The sequence below is a fragment of the Schistocerca gregaria genome, chromosome 5 (assembly GCF_023897955.1).
Source record: "Schistocerca gregaria isolate iqSchGreg1 chromosome 5, iqSchGreg1.2, whole genome shotgun sequence".
Taxonomy (NCBI): domain Eukaryota; kingdom Metazoa; phylum Arthropoda; class Insecta; order Orthoptera; family Acrididae; genus Schistocerca; species Schistocerca gregaria.
In genome coordinates this window covers 501,083,438-501,104,374 of record NC_064924.1, presented here as the reverse complement: position 1 = coordinate 501,104,374, position 20,937 = coordinate 501,083,438, and the positions used below count along the sequence as shown (strand labels likewise).

The following is a 20,937-nucleotide window of genomic DNA, read 5'->3' as shown; positions in this document are numbered from 1 at the left end:
CACATTTTGATATCAAGTTTGTTACTATTTCTTCAGGTAAAACAGTGTGTTAGTGGGTCAACTCAAGTTCTATAACATGATACAGACTGTTTACTTTCCAGCTCAAAGGGAAACAACAGCACATCCATAATCAGTATCTCGATGAACTGTTTCCTAGTTGAGGGAAACACTGAGAAAAACTGGTAATGCCTGTCAGATAACGATGCACAAATGTAAACACTGAAATGAATTAATGAAGAAATGAGTCCACCTGCAATGCAAGCGTTTAAAGCTATTCTCAAAGAGTACACTCGGCAGGTGTTTACACTAAAGGCAACACAAATAACAAGAAATATACGTTTTTACAAACCTTCATCACTGTCTTTGATATCTCTTTTCCAGTCAAAAATTGTAAGCAGCAAAGCAGGACTAATAAGCAACCACTTTGGATAACAAATAGCATCACAATATCATGTATGAGGTAATGGGAACTTCGTCACAATAATGACAGGTAATGGACTTACTCTTGTACTTCAACTAAACAAATGGTGGTTCAATAAACTGTAATGTTTGTTGATGATGCAAGTGTAATCAAGAGTTCAAACATAGCCTTTCCAGATATATCTGAGATGACAACTGAACAAACCGACAGCAGCAGACATCGTTATTAATGGTAATACTCAAAATAAAACACAGTATAACATTCCTTTGGGTCCAGATGGATAACTTGCTAAAATTAATTCAAAACACGAACTAATCACGTAGATCAGTTCAGTGCTTTATACCTTCAGAAGCATCTCTCACTTAAAGACAAAAGTGTTGGCTTATTTTGTATATTTTCACTCCCTGTTGTTCATGAGATTATCTTCTTTGTTAGTGCACCAAAATAAATGAAGTGTTCACTCAGTAGAAGCAAGCAGTGAGAATACTACAAGAAAGTACAGAATAACTCAGAAGTATTTTGTAGTTGAATTAGTAGGCATGTTCATTTACACAAGGAATTTTAAAAAACAAAAAAGGGTTGATCATACAGAAAACTGCTTGACTTCACCACGGTTACACATATTAATTGTTGAGTATGAAGGTGAGCATGGATTTTAGCTACAAACAGAGTTTTCAAGAGGTTCATAAGTCTTTTGTGGAATGGGAACACTGCTGCACACCTAACTACATAAAGCAAATCTAATTGTAATATATGTATTTATTTATAGCAATACCTAAAAGTGAAGAATATTCAGTAGATCTGAGACAAGCTGTCTTAAGAGCACTAAGTCACAGGCAAATTCTATCTTCATTGTAAAGGTGTTTCAGCATCTTATAACAGCTTGTGAGTGTCTGGGCAAGGCTTCAGAAAAAAAATGCAGGAAGAGGTCCGCCTCGAAGAACTACCCAATAAAAAGATAGGATACACTGGAGGCAATCAATGGCTGATCCCAAAAAACCAGCCCAGGCAATACATCATGATCTACAGGTGAAGTTCCAAGTTCTAAGAGTTAAACATCACTAAGCAGTTATAGATCTGAATGCCAGCTGACCTTCTCAATAACTGCGAAAACTAGGGAGGCCAGACTACTGTCTACTTGCAAGCATGCACCATGGACCACTGAACACTGATCAAAAATGTTGAGGAGTAATGAAAGCAAGTTTAATCTATTTTCCTCAGATGGGGTACAGGACGTTCAACAGCTGAAAAACATATGAAATGACAGAAATTTCACTACCAGAAAGAAAGGAGGATGAAGTAATGTGGTGTGGGGCTGTTTCTTACAAAGTAGTAGAAGTCCTCTCTATGAAATTTATGTGGTAATAGATAGTCTGAAGTATGGTGAAATATTAAGTGACAATGTTATACTTCATTGAACAGTAAAGATATTCGAATGGACAGGCCCAAGTCCACAGACTTAGGCCCCAAAGGACACCTTTGGCATGAGCTGGATTGACAGGTTCGCCAACAAAACTGCCCCAACAAGGAGGCTTTCTACAAATTATTGTGTAAGCAATGTTAGAACATTCCTCAGACATCATTAGCCAAACACGGGGATTCTATATCATCCAGCCTGCTGCAGCAATACACACAAAGGGCTATGCATTAAAGTATTAAGCCAAGAAAATCATGGGTTAAGACTTCATTATTGTTTTCTTTCTGTTTAGTTTTAACAACATACTTCTGAGCCTTTGTAATCTGTTCATTTGTGTTTTATTATTGATGCAAAGATTATAATGTATAATATGTGTAAGAAAATAAATTACATATTATAAAGATTTGGTAACTAAGTTCTTTCATTTAAATTTTCCCCTAAAGAGTTTGTTTTCTGAAGTTATTGTCTCTACAAAATACTTTTGAGCGATACAGTAGATGACTTTACATCTTCCAGAAACCTTTTTAAGGATCTTGGAATTCTTACACTCACTTTCCAATACAATTACTTCTCAACATTTTTTGTTGCTGATAATAAAAAAGCGATTTACACATTCCAATCAGACACAAAAATAATTTTCATGTAAACTTGGCCACCTTGTCTATGGTCCAGAACAAAGTCATGTACTCCAGTGGGAATACAGTCAACAAAATCTCATCCAATATAAAACAAGGGACTTCAAAATACAGTTAAAAACATACCTCATTCATCACTCTATCCACAAATTATCTGAATATTTCAATTCATGGGTTGAAATGTTCTGTTAGCTACATGGCAAGTAGCAGTTTGTTGTAAAGTTGCATGCAAGCTGTTACGCACTGTAAATAGGACTCAGTATTTACAGATGCAGATAAATACTTTCTTTGAAAAATGTCACTGCAATTAAATAAAAATTATACTACCACTGGCAGATTAACAGAAGCCACTTAGTATAACTAAGGAGACAGTAGTTTTATTTCACAGCAGAATCTTTCTGTCTAATTTGATCGATTAAATTTAGCTGACATAATCATGAATAGCTTTAAGCAGTACAGTGATAGTTCACTGTTAACACAACTATATAGATTAAGTTTCTGATTTCACTGTCTTTTGTAAATATATACATTGACTCATACCACATCCTGAAAGTTTTGATTTTACTGAAGATGATGCAAACAAGCGCTGAAGAATTTCATCACACAAGCTAAAACAAAGCATTCTACAACAATAACAGATGACTCTCACAGTAAAATTAGAAGTATAAGGTCTGGTAAGAAAGAAGTATCAAGGCAGAAGTATGTGAACAACATCTCTCCTATGTGAGAATGAAACGGTTGGCAATCTACCGAAGTTTTGAGAAATATTTAATAACCATTTTCCATCGATAGCTGACAAATTCATTAAGTAGAAATTCATTAGGTACAAATTATAAAAGCCTATATTCATGGAAAATTATGTGACATGCAGCACTAGGAAATAAGCAAGGATGCAACTGAATCGCTTACATAATCACTGAAAGGTGGAGATTAACATTAAAAAAAAAAATTATGGAGCATGTTGTGAAAGGGACTAGACCATAAAAACATGGCCATTTTACTTAACTTTTACAGCCCGTCATCCACTCATATCTTATCGCTGACTATTGCAGGTCTACATGGAGACCATTCCTCCATCTCTTCCTTGGTATTTCCAAGAGTTTCCTACCTGTGAGGATGAAATTCGGGAGCTTTTGTGGCCACCTGTAGCCTTCCATATAAGAGCATGTCTAGCCCACTGCAGTTGCTTGCATATTACAATTCCCCTTATATTGGTAGTCAGTGTAGTCCGTTTAGCTCATGGTTGTGTCTGATCATCCATTCGCCAGTGTTTGCATCCAACACTAGACTGAACATCTTCTGCAGCACTTTTCTCTCAAATATCAGGTGTCTCATGAAAGACAGTCAGGAGCGGTTGGTGGATCGCGTGGCCAGCACCGCATCTGCCCGTCGCCATCGCCACGCCTGACTCTTGGACACCAATTTGCCGATAGTCAGCTGTGCATGCGATTCCCCTGAGTTGCCATCTGATTAACTTAAGCCTACCTTTATTTCAAGTAGTTGCTCAAAATTATGTTCCTCTGTGGTAAGAGCAGCATGACATCTCCTGAACACATTAACAAACACTCAACGAATTTTGACTGCCGAAATCTGGGAAATGACTAGCAAAACCCCATCTTCCAACTCTTCAAGCGAGTGGGGACTGGTTGAATAAACTTTGTCTTTTAATATTCCCCAAAGATAAAAATAATGCAGATTTATATCTGGAGAACAAGGGGGCCAGCCAACTATCCTATCCTGTTGCCGTCATCTAAACATTTGCAATGTGCGGTCTTGCATTGTCCTGCATGAAATAACCACACACCATTAGGTCCTAATTCTCGGAAAAAAGGATTCGGTATATTGTTCACAGACCTGTCAGAACGTATTGTATTGTGAAAAAAGATCGGTCCAGTAATTCATCTTGCACCAATTCCACACCACACTCCCGTTTTCACATCATGTAGAGGTTGATGATGTAATTCATGAGGATTTTTGGAGCTCTAACATTGATTATTCTGAGAATTTATGTACCCTGTCAAATGCAGCCATGCTTCATCAGAAAAAAAAGCATCTCAGGATCAACTTCCCCATCGTGCACAGACTTTCACAGCCAGTTGCAATAACGGTATCGAGCAACACTATCAGAGTTCCTCAGATGATGCATTGCCCTTATTTTTTATGGTTTCAAGTTCAGTTTGTGCACAGTTCTGTGAGCAATGCTCTTGACACACCAGTCTGAAGTACCAAACGGCACAGAGGTTTTCTCGGACTTCTTTCCAAGGCCTCCCATATCTTGGTAATTTATTTCTGGTTAAAATACTTGGGTTCTCTAGGTCTTCATTTGTGTAACACAGATCCAGTTTCTTGAAATTTCTTCACTAATCTGCGTATTGTCAAATGATTGGGAACATGCACACTGGGAAATTTTCATATGAATTCAAGCCAACATTCCACATAACAATTCAAGACACATTTGTCGATTCTTCATGAATACCATACCGAATGAAAACTCAAAACAAAACACCTGAACAGTCAGCTGCACAGTATAGAAGACACATGCACAGTGTTTGTCTAAGTACTTGGCCCAGCGACATATGGGCAAGGAAAGTCCCAGACTCAGTGTAGTTGCAACGATGACATCTAACGACAATATCTGAAGTGATTAAATGTGACAAAAAATTCAGAAGAAAACACCAGTATACTCAGTTGCAGTGTAGGGAGAATGTGCAAAGTACTGATGTCTGAGAACTAAGTGACAACAGCCGACAAATGTGCCGCACGACCCGCAGGCCACTCCCAGGTGTCTTTTGCAAGACACCCTGTACAAGAGGTTTATGAAAGTTCTGCATTCACAAACTGCACTTCTCACAGCCATATAGTGTCAAAAGTTGGATCAGGGTTTTATATAGCTGAATCTTAAACTGTCTCAAGAGAGTTCTGCACCGATGCAATTGTGTTAGGCCATAGAAGAATCAGTTTCCCGCCTGTACCCCAGTGTCAATCTCTACTTCGAATGACAAGTTCTCCATAAAAAGGACTCTGAGGTATTTAAATCCACAAACTCTCTTGCAGAACCGGTCTCTCATCTACAGTGACTATAGCTATTAAGTATCCTGACCTTGCCGATGAGATATAATGGGATAATCTGTCTTGGCTTCGCTTATGCCAAATTTTCTGACAGTCAAGTGCTCATTTTACAGATACATTAAAATATTTGTTAGTACAACCATTTCCTAAAGGGGGATGGGGGAATATAATTACATGACAGTTTCCTTACTGAAAATTTTTGAGAAGGCTGCTCATAACAGTTGGAACATATACAAGTACACATAATTTGTTGCAAGAATCGCAATTGGGATTCAGGAACAGAAGATCAATAAAAAATGCAATTTATTTCTTGGTTTGTAACACAATGATAAGCTGAGGCTGGAGGCATAATCTTTGATCTAACGAAAGTATATGATTTTTTTGTAGCGTGCTATGTTTTTGGTTAAGTTGAAGAAACATCTAACTACAGAAAATTCTTGCAAATGCTTCATTTAATAACACAAACCTGACATTTCAGCTTGCTGCTTATAGTAGAGTGCACGGCATGTTTCCTGGGAAGGTCTATCTGAAGGACTGTCAAGGGATCCTTCAGTGCACACTCCAAGCCCTGTGACATTACTCATTGAAAGAGCACACCACCTGTAGTTTTGAAGAGAACATTATAACAAATTCTGATAATGCATTTGTTTCTTTCTCCCTTATCTGTACCATTTATACATGCAAATCACTCACCCACAATGTGCATGCTTCAGACAAGTTGAGCACTGTGTGAATGAAGAACACTGTTCTGGACATTGATCAATGTCATCGCCTCTTAATACCAGACCACATACACCACCAGCACAGTACAGAGGTTGGTAACTAGGGGAAATACACTTAGAAAGAAAGTAAGAAGTCAGTTTTTGCCAGTAAACGTAATTAAGACAGAAGACTATAAAGAATGGCCTTAGATAATAAAATTCATGTAAGTGATTTCCTAAATTTGAAAGGTTAAGTATATCAAAGATAGATGAAACAATATACCTCATTAAGTTGCACTGACCAACGACATTCGTGCCATCCACCTTCAGATCCCGTAGTGTTCAAGCAACTCTGACAATCCTTGTACTCACTGCAGCGATTCGGACATGAAGCTGGTGGAGCTGACTCAATTTTTATGGACGACCTTTTGGGAATACTATCAGGCACACAACTCCAGTTAAAAATAGGTTCCTGATTCACTAATGCTCTGAAATCATCAGCTTGTAAAAAAAAGAAAATTGCAGAAATTAATGCAAAATTAAATAGCATGTGTATTAAAGAGACTAAACATCTAGAAACATTGTTCAGACTCACAATGTTGCTGCACCTGTCTAGTCCAGATACATGAACCTGTATCTAGGCACTTTTCACAGTCAGATGCTGGACACATTTTCTCTGGACACTGTTCAACATCAGTAATTCTTTCTGTGGTGTCTTTTTTGTCCTCTAAGTCCTCCACTGCTCCACATTTTGGAGAATTACAATTTGCACACCAACCACATACCTGATCATGAAAACAAAAATAAGCTTTCCTGAATGACAAAAATAAAAATTATTTCCTCAATGTTCTAATATAATATTCTACTGTCAGAATCAGTACCTTCATTTCTGTGGAGTAGCTAGGCCACTTTGCAAGACAGTCGGTGCAGCTTTGATACTGCTCACATGTTCTCCCTGCAAACCACTCTGCATTACACACAACACCATTGTTGGTTTTAATGGTGCCATTGGAGCTCTCACAACTAAATGAGAACATTGCAGAAAAATAGGACAACTTTAGCACACAAGGAAACCTGACATTACTATCTACCTGAGCAGATATTTGACAACTGATAAGCTAAAACGAGACACAGACACTGACCTGTCAGCAAGTGGCTGGCTGTTTGAATAACACACTGAAGTAGTTTCTCCATACTTATGTGCCACTTCACAGTATGAACAACCCACAGATGTAATACATCTGTCCTTACTTGTCCATAAGTTACAGAGATCTCTGGGAAATACAATTTTTATTACGAGACTTTGCACTCCTCCGTCAAAACCACCAATTACATATGCTGCACCATTTTCAGGGTCATATGTCATACCGTGAGCATATGTGGCTGGTGGAGGGGAACCGACTACATGAACATCTGAAACAGAAGTATTTATCATTTTATTTGTGTATAAAGAAAGACTATGAAATGATTACCACACTACTTTTCAGAATCAGAGGTTTTCCATCAAATGAAAATAATGAAAGGGTTGGAGAAAACTGTATGATGCAAATAGTTATGTCAGCCAGAATCCCATGTCATACTACACTGTATGATTTCATTGTTGTTGATTTTGCTCTCATCTTGTCTTGTTGTCTTCCTTGATCAAGACAGTAGATGACATCCTCATTTACTTATTTTACAGCTTCATATTTTGAATCCTTACTTATAACATTAATAATTTCAATTATTTATTTTATTTATTTATCTGGTCCATCAAGTCAAAATATGTGAGGGTATTGGACAAACTTAAATTTGTAGAACAAAGCTCAGTTTACAATATGAAACACAATTTACCCACTGCTAAACAGACTGGCTTATGTTGGTACACTCTAATAACGGGGTACGACATAGTTCATCACACAAGATTTGCAGGTAAAAAATTAATTAACTGAAAGTTAGCAGCACTAAAAATTAAAACTAAAGCACATAATCAAAATAGCACAATTCGGACCAATTATACAATATTCCATTAACCTTTAGACATACTAAAGTACAGTTGAACTGTAGACTGAAAGTATGAGAACTGTTACAACAAATCGGAATTTTGGTAGTCATCAACAGAATAAAAATAGTATATAAATAAGATACTTTTTATGTTATTCCTAGATGCATTTCTATTTTCCCTAAACTGAAAAGGGGAAATTATTGTAAGCACACCGCCTATATGACTTACACCATGTAAAATTTTGGTCAGTGTTTGACTTTTAAGGTGAATGTCTGCACTAGAAAGAGTAGTACAATTGTGAATAGACTTCAGGTATCAAAGAATGCAAATTATTGTTAACAAAAGTCACAGTTTCTAAGCAATAACTGCATAGAACAGGCAGTATTTTCAGTTCCCTGAAAACAGGCTTAGTGGAGGATGCAGATACACCTGCTTCATTATCTTTAAGAGCCATTTCTGCATCACAAAAATTTTACCCGACACTGACCACCAAAATGGGATACCAAAAGAGAGACTTGATTGTACTAAAGCAAAATACACAGTTTTGAATTGAAATATCACAGAACTAACTAAGAATATGAAAAATATAGCACAGACTGCTCAATTTCTTAAGCTGTTTCTCTCTGTGACTATTTCATTGTAAGTTACTGTCAATCCACGACTCAAGAAATTTAATCTCATTGACTTGCTCTATCATTTCATGATCAATCAGCAAGGGCTCCATGTATGTACTGTGATTTTTGGAAGCACTGAAAAGCACATGGGTTGTTTTACTTTTATTTAATAATAGTTTATTTTGTGTATCCTGAAAATTAGCCTGTTGATAGACTCTGTTATTACGTCCTTTACAACCTGAAAAGATGGAATCTGTGTCATCTGCAAACAATACACATAAGGTGTTAAACAGATTCAGAGGCAGGTCTTTTATAAATAAGAGGAAAAGTAAGGATCCACTAACTGAACCTTGAGAGACACCATAACTGATCATAGTATCACTGGCTAGAATTCAAACACCTGCCTACTGTTTTTGAGGTATTTGATCGAAACTATATACTGCAAGAGCCTTCAATATCAAGTAACTATAGTTTTTCAAGCTGCAGAACCTGTGTTTGACCAAGTCAAAAGCTTTAGTCAGTTCTATAAAAAGAACAGAGATAAAACATTTATCATTAAAAGCACTCAAAACTTGATCAGTAAAAGAAAATTTTTGTTGTGGTCTTCAGTCCAGAGACTGGTTTGATGAAGCTCTCACATCGTCATTTAACTATACATTAAAGCAGCATGCCCTCACAAAAAGTTACAGTTGTAGTTTGGTTAGCTGGTTTATGAGGGTTGAAGGGACCAGACTACAAAGGCCATCGGTCCCTTTTTCCACAATCATGAAATACCCACAAGGAACAAAAACAAGCAATGGAAATGACAAGGCACGACACAGAGCAAGAAAGACACAGACAAAGACCAGAACACGAGGAATAAAAAGCACATAGAGTGTTATAGTGGTTAACAGACCATGGAAACGAAAAAAGGAAAAGCCAACCACCAAGAGAGACATTAAAAAACCCAATCTAAAACCATAAGCCAAAGGCCAGACTAAAAAAAAGGGGGGGGGGGGGGGAGAGAGAGATAAAGGCCCCCCAGCTGGAATAAAACTAAAAAAATAAGCCTGCCATTGCAGCGTCATCTGATAAAAGGGCAGGGAGCGCAACAAGCAGCGCAAACGTCTGCCTGAGTGCAGTTAAAAGCGGACAGCCCAACAAAATGTGGGCCACCATCAACGCTGAACCACAGCGACAGAAAGGTGGGTCCTCGCGGCGCAAAAATTGACCGTGCGTTTGTCAGGTGTGGCCAAAGACTAGACGGCAGAGGACAACAGAGTCCTTGTGAGAGGCCTGCAAGGAGGAGCGCCACACACCAGTAGTATCCTTGACGACCTGGAGTTTGATGGGTGAAGGCAGGGTACGTCATCCATCGCTACAGGTACCAAGGACCTTCTGCCACAGAACTGGCTGGAGATCGCACCTCAAAAACGCCAACCACCAGCTCTAAAAGTCTGTTTGTCCAGTGTGTCAACATGTTCATTACCCGTGATGCCAACACGACACAGGGTCCACATAAAAACCACAGAGAAGCTGCAACGAGCAAGAGTATGGATGGACTCCTGGATAGCCGTCACCAGACGAGAGCAAGGAAAACACTGGTCGATAGCTTGTAAACTCCTCAGGGAGTCAGTACAGATGACAAAGGACTCACCTGAGCAGGAGCGGATATATTCCATGGCACGAGACATGGCTACCAGCTCTGTAAGTGTCGTCGTAACTGACGTCTGCTCCATGTCTGCTGTGCAGCGAGCTATGTTAATTTAAGTATTGACTGAATTTTTATTCCTTGTCACTTCTTCTTCCGTGTGTTATTGCTTTCAGGAAGCTTTAATTGTCGAGTGCTAGTAATAGTGTTCCATAGATTTCGGGTTTGTTTTGAATACAGTCAGAGAGAGTCCCTTTAGTCAGCCATAGTGCCAGTAGTGCTAGTGCTGTCTTCAATACGATCCAGAGACAGGTGGAGCTATTTTCATTGTTTTCTACAAGAAGTGCTAATAGTAAACTGCAGGAGCGTCTATAGAAAGGTCCCAGAACGACTCTCATTAATAAACGGTCACAACGCCCATATAGTACTAGGGACAGAAAGTTGGCTGAAACCAGACGTAAACAGTAATGAAATCCTAAACTCAGATTGGAATGTATACCGCAGAGATAGGCTGGACAATGAAGGGGGAGGCGTGTTCATAGCGATAAGAAGTGCAATTGTATCAAAGGAAATTGACGGAGATCCGAATTGTGAAATGATTTGGGTGAAGGTCACGGTTAAAGCAGGCTCAGACATGGTAATTGGATGTCTCTATAGGCCCCCAGGCTCAGCAGCTGTTGGGCTGAGCACCTGAAGAATAATTTGGAAAATATTTCGAGTAGATTTCCCCACCATGTTATAGTTCTGGGAGGAGATTTTAATTTGCCGAATATACACTGGGAGACTCAAACGTTCATAACAGGCGGCAGGGAAAAAGAATCCAGTGAAATTTTTTTAAGTGCTTTATCTGAAAACTACCTTGAGCAGTTATACAGAGAACCGACTCGTGGCGATAACATATTAGACCTTCTGGTGACAAACAGACCCGAACTATTTGAATCAGTTGATGCAGAACAGGGAATATGTGATCATAAAGCGGTTATTGCATCGATGATTTCGGACGTAAATAGAAATATTAAAAAAGGTAGGAAGATTTTTCTGTTTAGCAAAAGTGACAAAAAGCAGATTTCAGAGTACTTGATGGCTCAACACAAAAGTTTTGTCTCAAGTACAGATAGTGTTGAGGATCAGTGGACAAAGTTCAAAACCATCGTACAATATGCGTTAGATGAGTATGTGCCAAGCAAGATCGTAAGAGATGGAAAAGAGCCACCGTGGTACAACAACCGAGTTAGAAAACTGCTGCGGAAGCAAAGGGTACTTCACAGCAAACATAAACATAGCCAAAGCCTTGCAGACAAACAAAAATTACGCGAAGCGAAATGCAGTGTGAGGAGGGTTATGCGAGAGGTGTTCAATGAATTCGAAAGTAAAGTTCTATGTACTGACTTGGCAGAAAATCCTAAGAAATTTTGGTCCTATGTCAAAGCGGTAGGTGCTGAAACAGAGGTACTGAAACAGAGGATGACAGACTAAAGGCCGAGATACTAAATGTCTTCTTCCAAAGCTGTTTCACAGAGGAAGACTGCACTGTAGTTCCTTCTCTAGATTGTCACACAAATGACAAAATGGTAGATACTGAAATAGACAACAGAAGGATAGAAAAACAATTAAAATCGCTCAAAAGAGGAAAGGCCGCTGGACCTGATGGGATACCAGTTTGATTTTACACAGAGTAAGGAACTTGTCCCCCTTCTTGCAGCGGTGTACCGTAGGTTTCTAGAAGAGCGTAGCGTTCCAAAGGATTGGAAAAGGGCACACATCGTCCCCGTTTTCAGGAAGGGACTTCGAACAGATGTGCAGAACTATAGACCTATATCTTTAACATCGATCAGTTGTAGAATTTTGGAACACATATTATGTTCGAGTATAATGACTTTTCTGGAGACTAGAAATCTACTCTGTAGGAATCAGCATGGGTTTTGAAAAAGACGGTAGTGTGAAACCCAGCTCGCACTATTTGTCCACGAGACTCAGAGGGCCATAGACACGGGTTCACAGGTAGATACCGTGTTTCTTGACTTCTACAAGGCGTTCGATACAGTTCCCCACAGTCGTTTAATGAACAAAGTAAGAGCATATGGACTAATATACCAGTTGTGTGATTGGATTGATGAGTTCCTAGATAATAGAACTCAGCATGTCATTCTCAATGGAGAGAAGTCTTCCGAAGTAAGAGTGATTTCAGGTGTGCCGCAGGGGAGTGTTGTAGGACTGTTGCTATTCACAATATACATAAATGACATCGTAAGTTCACTGAGGCTTTTTGCTGATGATGCTGTGTTGTATCAAGAGGTTGCAACAATGGAAAATTGTACTGAAATGTAGGAGGATCTGCAGCGAACTGACGCATGGTGCAGGGACTGGCAATTGAATCTCAATGTAGACAAGTGTAATGTGCTGCGAATACATAGAAAGAAAGATCCCTTATCATTTAGCTACAAAATAGCAGGTCAGCAACTGGAAGCAGTTAATTCCATAAATTATCTGGGAGTACACATTAGGAGTGATTTAAAATGGAATGATCATATAAAGTTGGTCATCGGTAAAGCAGATGCCACACTGAGATTCATTGGAAGAATCCTAAGGAAATGCAGTCCGAAAACAAAGGAAGTAGGTTACAGTACACTTGTTCGGCCACTGCTTGAATACTGCTCAGCAGTGTGGGATCCGTACCAGATAGGGTTGATAGAAGATATAGAGAAGATCCAACAGAGAGCAGCGCACTCCGTTAAAGGATCATTTAGTAATCGCGAAAGCATTACAGAGATGATAGATAAACTGCAGTGGAAGACTCTGCAGGAGAGAGGCTCAACAGCTAGGTACGAACTTTTGTTGACGTTTCGAGAACATACATTCACGGAAGAGTCAAGCAATATATTGCTCTCTCCTACGTATATCTCGCGAAGAGACAATGAGGATAAAATCAGAGAGATTAGAGCCCACACAGTAGCATACTGACAATTCTTCTTTCCACGAACAATACGAGACTGGAATAGAAGGGAGAACGGATAGAGGTACTCAAGGTACCCTCCGCCACACACCGTCAGGTGGCTTGCGGAGTATGGATGTAGATGTAGATGTAGATGTAGTGAAAACACTGCAGCCAGCCAGCAATGAGTGTTGTTCTGAATAATCCACAAGAGTAATAGCATAACCAACTCAATCAGCAACCATCGAGTCTTCGGTATAGACCAAGTCAGAGTCATGAAACATGGCAAGGATGGAAAGAAAGCGGCAGTGGAGGGCCTCAGGAGGGACTAAGTCCTTTGGATACTGTGCCTAATCCAACCGAAGTCATGGGCGGGGCACACACCATGGGAATATATGTAAATGGGCCCAGAAAAGAGGTAGGAGAGAAAAAGACTCACGCCCAGAGAGAAGAGCCTGGATGCAAACTGCTATCATGCACTCTGACTGGGGCCGCTGTTTGGGAAGACGGAGGGCCGATTTGGGGAACAGGAGACAGTAAGTGGGATGCCTGGGCAAGCTACAAACATGTGCAGCATAAGCGGCCAGTAATCATTGGTGCTGTATCCGCAATGGAGGGACACCAGCCTCCACAAGGATGCTGTCTACAGGGCTTCTGCGGAAAGCTCCAGTTGCCAGTCGGATCCCGCAGAGGAATATCGTAAGCCTGGCTCCCATAATCAAGACGGGACTGAATCAATGCCTGATAAAGTCATAGAAGGGTAGACTGAACGGCACCCCAGCCGATGTGACTCAAGCAACATAGAGCATTAAGATGCCGCCAGTACGTTGGTTTAAGCTGCCGAATATGAGGGAGGCAAGTCAACCGGGCATCAAAAAGCAATCCGAAAAACCAATGCATCTCCACCACAGCAAGAGGTTTGCCATCAAAATAAAGCCGTGGCTCAGGGTGAACAGTGCGACACCGGCAGAAATGCATGACATGTCTTGGCAGCCGAAAACTGGAAGCCGCGCAATACGGCCCAAGACTGCACTTTGCCGATAGCGGCCTGCAGCTGCCGTACAGCAACCACAATGCCAGAGGAGTTCTAGTACAGGCAAAAGTCATCAGCATATAACGAAGGCAATACGGACATTCCAGCAGCTGCAGCTAGCCCATTGATAGCAACTAAAAAGAGTCAGACATTCAAGACAGAGCCTTGCAGGACCCCATTCTCCTGGACTCAGGAGGAACTATGGGAGGCACCAACTCTCATGCAGAAGGAACAGTGTGACAGAAAATTTTGAATAGAAATCGGGAGCGGGCCCCTAAGACCCCACCCATTAAGCTTGGTGAGGATGTGATGTCGCCATGTTATGTTATACACCTTCCATATGTCAAAATAGACGGCAACCAGATGCTGACAGCAGGCAAATGCCGTGCGGATGGCAGACTCCAGGCAGATCAGATTACCGGTGGCAGAGCGGCCCTTACGGAACCCACCCTGGGATGGAGTCAGTACGCCCCGAGACGCAAGTAGCCAACTCAACCTCCAGCTCACCATGCGTTCAAGCAACTTGATCAGAATGTTGGTGAGGCTAATGGGGCAGTAGCTGTCCACCTCCAGTGGGTTCTTGCCTGGTTTAAACACAGGTAAGACGATGCTTTCCTGCAATTGTGAAGGGAACTCACCCTCAACCCAGATACAGTTGAAAAGGTCTAGGAGGCGTCGCTGGCAGTTCACAGGGAGGTGTTTGAGTATCTGAGAGTGGATGCGATCTGGCCTGGGAGCCATATAAGGGCTAGCAGCTGGGGCACTTTGGAATTCTAGTCACTGATGGAGCATTGCTGTGGCATGTATTGAATGAAAGGCTCCAACTTTCCAACCACCCTTTCAGGGAGCGGAAGGCCAGTGGGTAATTCGTGGAAGTGGAACTCTGAGCATAGTCCTCTGCTAAGACATCTGCACTTGTGAGGGATTCAGTACAGACTGCTCCAATTAGGGAAAGCCCAGATACGCTGACAGGGGTCTGATAGCCAGAGTCGCCTAATCTTGGCCCAAACCTGTGATGGAGACATGCAGATGTCAATGGTGGAGACATACCTTTCCCAGCATGCCTGCTTCTGTTGGTGAATAAGGCGTCGGGCGTCGGACTCTGGCACGGAGCCGCTTAAAGGCAATGAAGTGGTCCAGTGACAGGTGGCACTTATGATGATGGAAGGCTCACCTGCGATCGCAAATCGCCTCACAATCTCTGGTGACTACCAAGGCACAGTCCTCCATGGAGGGGACCCAGAAGAACAGGAATAGCAGACTCTGCTGCAGAAATGATGCCAGTGGTGACCGTGTGAACCACCACATCAATGGTGTCATGAGACAGAGGCTCAATAGTGGCAATGGAGGCAAACGAGTTCCAAACAGCCTTATTCAAAGCCCATCTGGGGAGGCGCCCAGGGAAGTGATGTTGGGGCAGTGACAGAAAGATCGGAAAGTGGTCACTACCACACAAGTCATCATGCACATTCCATTGGACAAATAGTAGAAGGCCAGGCCTGCAGACCGCAAGGTCAATGGCTGAGTATGTGCCATGCGCCACACAGAAATGTGTGGAGGCATAATTATTTAAAAAAGAAAGGTTGAGCTGTGCCAGCACTTGCTCAATGACAGTGCCTTGGCCTGTTGCCACCAATCCACCCCATAAAGGGTTATGGGAGTTAAAGTTGCCCAATAACAGAAAAGGTTGCAGCAGTTGGGCTATCAGTGCAGCCAAAACATGCTGCGGGGCATCACCATCTGGTGGAAGATAGAGACTGCAGACAGTAACAGCCTGAGGCATCCACACCTTAACAGTGACATCCTCTAAAGTTGTTTGAAGAGGTACACACTCGCTGTAAAGAGAGTTAAGGACGTAGACACAGACTACAACAGATACCCTCTCATAAGCTGCACGATTCTTATAATAACCCCGATAGCCGCAGAGGGCAGGGGTTCACATCGCCGAAAACCAAGTTTCCTGGAGAACAATGCAAAAGAAAGGACGAAGGCTGAGAAGTCATCGGAGCTCAGCAAGGTGGTGGAAAAAACTGTCGCTATTCCACTGGAGGGTGACATTATTAGGCTGGAGACGCATGAAGCACCCAAGGAGGCAGGTTATGCCTGAGGGTCACCTGCTACCACCGATTGAGTACATGTGCGAGTGACATCCATTGCATCTGATGGTCCGGGGATATGTAGGTCCTCAGCAGGCACCAGAATCTCCACCTCATCCTGAGATGCAGAGCTGTTAGGAAGCGGTGGTACGGGTGCCATCGCATGGTCTGGATTCTTGGGTGCCTTTTTCTTTTTCTGTTTCTCTCACTGTTCCTTTGGTGGTTCTGGCTGGGAGTGCTTCACTAGGTCAGTCTCAGGAATGGAGGAGGAGCATGAAGTCTTACGACTAGCTACCTGCGGTTGCTTCAGCCACTGGTCAGAACCCGGGAAGGGAGGGACCCAAGGGACCCCTTCCTGGCAAGAGGAGCCAAAGAAGACTTACACTTCTCTGGCTGGGAAATGGGGACTGATGTCCCCAATGGTTGGGGGGGGGGGGGGGGGGGGGTGTTACTCCTGAAGTAGGTGGTGAAGGAGCAACAGGGAGGGAAGTGTTCCCCCCACCCGCCCATCATCAAGGAGGGAGTTGACTGAATCTGGTGCAACGGATGGGACTACAACTGTTCTCGTAGCAGTGGCGTATGTGGAGGTCATAGCCACAGGATGTAGGTGCTCATATTATTGCTTAACCTTGGTGTAGGTCAGTCAGTCCAGGGTCTTATATTCCGTGATTTTCCTCTCTTTCTGTAAAATCTGCAGTCTGGCAAGCCACATGGAGTATTGGGATGTGATGGGTGTCTGCAATCTCGACATGTGAGGATGGAAGTACAGCAAAAAGACATATGGCCGAACTTCCAGCACTTAAAGCACTGCATCGGGGGAGGGATATATGGCTTGACACCGGAGTGGTAGACCATTACCTTGATCCTCTCGGGCAATGTGTCACTCTCGAAGGCCAAGATGAAGGCACTGTTCGCAACATGATTATCCCTCAGACCCCGATGGACATGCCGGATGAAGTGAACACCTCGCCGCTCTACATTGGCACACAGCTTCTCATCACACTGTAAGAGAAGGTCCCTATGGAATATAACACCCTGGACCATATTTAAGGTTTTATGGGGTGTGATGGAAAAGGAAACATCCCCCAGCTTGTCACAGGCGAGTAATGCCCGTGACTGGGCAGAGGATGCTGTTTTGATCAAGACTGACCCAGAGCGCATTTTGGACAAGCCCTCCACCTCCTCAAACTTGTCCTCTAAATGCTCCACAAAAAACTGAGGCTTTGTTGACCTGAATGATTCCCCATCAACTCGTGTACGGACGAGGTACTGGGGAGAGTAAGTATCGCTGCCATCCTTAGCCTTTCGCTAGTCCCAAGGTGTGGCCAGGGAGGGGAACGATTTGGGGTCATACTTCTGCACATTTATGTGAGCCCTCAAATGCTTAGAGACTGCTGGCAGCTGGCCACCAGCAACAGATGATGTACCACACTTCATTGCGGGTCATCCGCCATGATACCACCCACTCCGATCAAGGGCCATCCCCATGGGCACCACCCAGCCTCACAAGGGCCACCTGGCAGGATGGCCATTGCTGGGAGTCCCGATGCCCCATGGAAATAGGCATCTACTCCTTGGCATACGTGAGGAGTTAACAGTGCAGGCATCAGCAGAGCGATCCCTGTGTTGTCAGGGGGCTACAACCAACAGGGTACATGGCGGCCCTACCACAACGGACTGGCTACCGTGCTGGGTATCAGGTGCACAGAAGTCTATGGTTGCCATCAACACAGAGAGTGACACTATAGTGGATGGCGGAAACTGTAACCAGGAACGTATCATCACCCAAGAGATGGAGAACGAGCGGGACTGCTATGCGACGACGAGAAAGGGGCTAATGATCTCAATGCACTATGGTCACAATGCACCATGTAAGGTGCACTTCCCCAACTGGCTCGTTCTTCATAAAAATTTCGAAGAATGGAGGTCAAACCCTTCAGGGAACTATCACATGAAGGCCAAAATGTGTAAGACTCCTTTTAGTAGCCTCTTACAACAGGCAGGGATACAGCGGGCCTATTCTTATACCTGGACCAGCTGTAGTTTCCCCTTGCTTTCTGCCATTCGCTGAACCAGCACAGCCAAGGCCATTTTGGTTAATGTTACAAGGCCAGATCAGTCAATCATCCAGACTGTTGACCCTTCAACTACTGAAAAGGCTGCTGCCACTCTTCAGGAACCACACATTTGTCTGGCCTCTCAACAGATACCCCTCCGTTGTGGTTGCACCTAAGGTACAGCTATTTGTATCACTGAGGCACACAAGCCTCACCGCCAACAGCAAGGCCCATGGTTCATGAGAGGAGGAAAGGAAAATACAGCTTCATTTATGAGCCTGTTTTGGTGAAAAGCAGACCGATATTTTGTGAGTGGGTAATATTTATCAAGAAGTGAAATTATATGGCAATAAATCACTCTTTCTAGAAATTTCGATATGGCAGAAAGAATGGAGATTGCCGATAGCTGTTAACATTATTTGTGTTCAACTATTTTGAAAAGAGGAATGATTTTAACAATTTTGAAAAAATCTGGGGAACAACCTACATTAGTGAACTGTTAATTACATCACAAAGTCAAATTATAATTTTCAAGCAATATTTTTAATAAAAATCAGACATGCCATCAATATTAAATGAATATGAATTGCTATTTCCACTCATAATTTTTAGGATTTCTTCTTGAATTAATATTTCGGGTACACAATTTCACATCCCACCTAAATGGAAACTTCTCTCTCATCAGCATTCACTGGACGTAATTATCCTACTGCCTATTTGAAATGCAGATTTTCTGGGCTTTCACATCCAATCCTGGTACTGCTGATTCCTCCAGAAACAACTTAGGAGTACACTGATTTTCACTCAGGACTATCCTTTTCTTCAAGATATTAATGAATTATTCCAACAAGGCTATGACTTCCTGAAATGACGTACATTCTGTCCGACATTTTGCCCGTCACGCCTTGAATAGCTCCCCCCCTTGCTTCTTCTGCACCAATTTCCCTATCCTACAACTCTTACCCCGGTGACCGTCACCATTGTAAGACTTGCCCTATGCCCCCTCCAACGACCACCCATGCCAGATCAGTAAATGGCAAAACATACACTGTCAAAGGAAGAGCCACCTGTGAAATGACAAAAATCATGTACCAGCTGTTATATAAACACTGTTAGGCCTTCTTCACTGGTATGACTACCGCCAAGATATCAGTTAGGATGAATGGCCATAGACAGTTTCTGTATACTGGCAACAAACAGTATCCTGTTGCAAAGCATAGTCTACAACATGACAGTCATGACCTTGGTGGCTGTTTCGTATGCCCTCAGTTCACACTAGATCGCGTGTTTTAATGTACATTAATTTCTTCGGTTTCAGCATTATCTATCAGTAAGTACTCCTTTTGTCATGCCCTTTCAGTTTCCTACATATTTTATTTGTTGCCCCATCTATTTTTCCTCACCACCAACCTCCACCTGCACACCACATTTAATGCACAACCTTTCTGCCCTTATTAGCTCTTCTACAATGTATTATCAATAATCTCTGTCTTGGTTATTACTCCATCTTCCACCTTTAAGCACTCAGGTTTTCAAATCTCGTGTGGTGCAGTTTTCCCTTCTCATCCTATCTGGTAAGTCACCCCAGAGCTGTGGATCTAGACAACTTTTCCACAACTCTCCCTATTTCCTATAACCACAATTTTTTTTTTTTTAGAATAAACATGAAACAATGACAGCCAATATCTTCTAGCGTGTTAAGTCCCATGGTGCTCAGAGCCATCTTCTAGCATGTAGCCCATATCTGAAAACAGCAGCTAATAGATAAATAAAAAGTTATAATCATGATTTAGTCCAGTTCCCCTTGCCTCTTAATCTACTCATGTCTGCTGGGACTATCTCCACGACCAGTCTTGCTGCTGTAATTTATTTTTATGGTCACAATTAGTTTCATATGATTTATTGCATTTCTTAGGCACTGACTTACTAATTAATTTTATTCCTTATTTCATCTTAATGTTAACATCTTGTCTTCAAGCTAATTAAAATCTGGTAATGTTTTTTCTCCCGTTCATTCTAATATGTGAACAGAGATCAGAATGCTCATTTGCAACAAACCTGCTAAATCATATAGCCCCTAATAACCAAATGAACTAGTATTTCTTATTGTGCTCAGTTTACACAAGTAATATTTTTTGAAGGACAATGTTCTTGCATTGTATTGTTAGTTTTACTTAAAGATCATGAGAATTGTTTGTATATTCATACATATTGTATCAAAAGTTGTTCAAATAAAACACTTGATTGTGCGGTGGTAGGATTTAAAGTTACTTCATCCTATATTTCACAAAATTGTAAAATCTGAAGCAATTCGCAGTTTTTCATATATCACTTGCACTTGTGACACA

The 20,937-nt window shown here is 41.8% G+C and overlaps 1 protein-coding gene across 2 annotated transcripts in view; it reads right to left on the bottom strand.

Annotated features, from left to right (window-relative positions):
- The window catches only part of LOC126272042 (multiple epidermal growth factor-like domains protein 8), a 371,715-nt gene that overhangs the window by 56,880 nt on the left and 293,898 nt on the right, over window positions 1-20,937 (bottom strand). For both annotated transcript variants that reach the window (XM_049974556.1, XM_049974557.1), the window contains exons 28-33: window positions 7,386-7,656; window positions 7,125-7,266; window positions 6,839-7,028; window positions 6,527-6,744; window positions 6,236-6,378; window positions 6,009-6,142 (exon numbers count right to left, since the gene is read on the bottom strand). In XM_049974556.1, coding sequence (XP_049830513.1) covers window positions 6,009-6,142; window positions 6,236-6,378; window positions 6,527-6,744; window positions 6,839-7,028; window positions 7,125-7,266; window positions 7,386-7,656 — 1,098 coding nt within the window. The remainder of the gene's footprint in view (window positions 1-6,008; window positions 6,143-6,235; window positions 6,379-6,526; window positions 6,745-6,838; window positions 7,029-7,124; window positions 7,267-7,385; window positions 7,657-20,937) is intronic.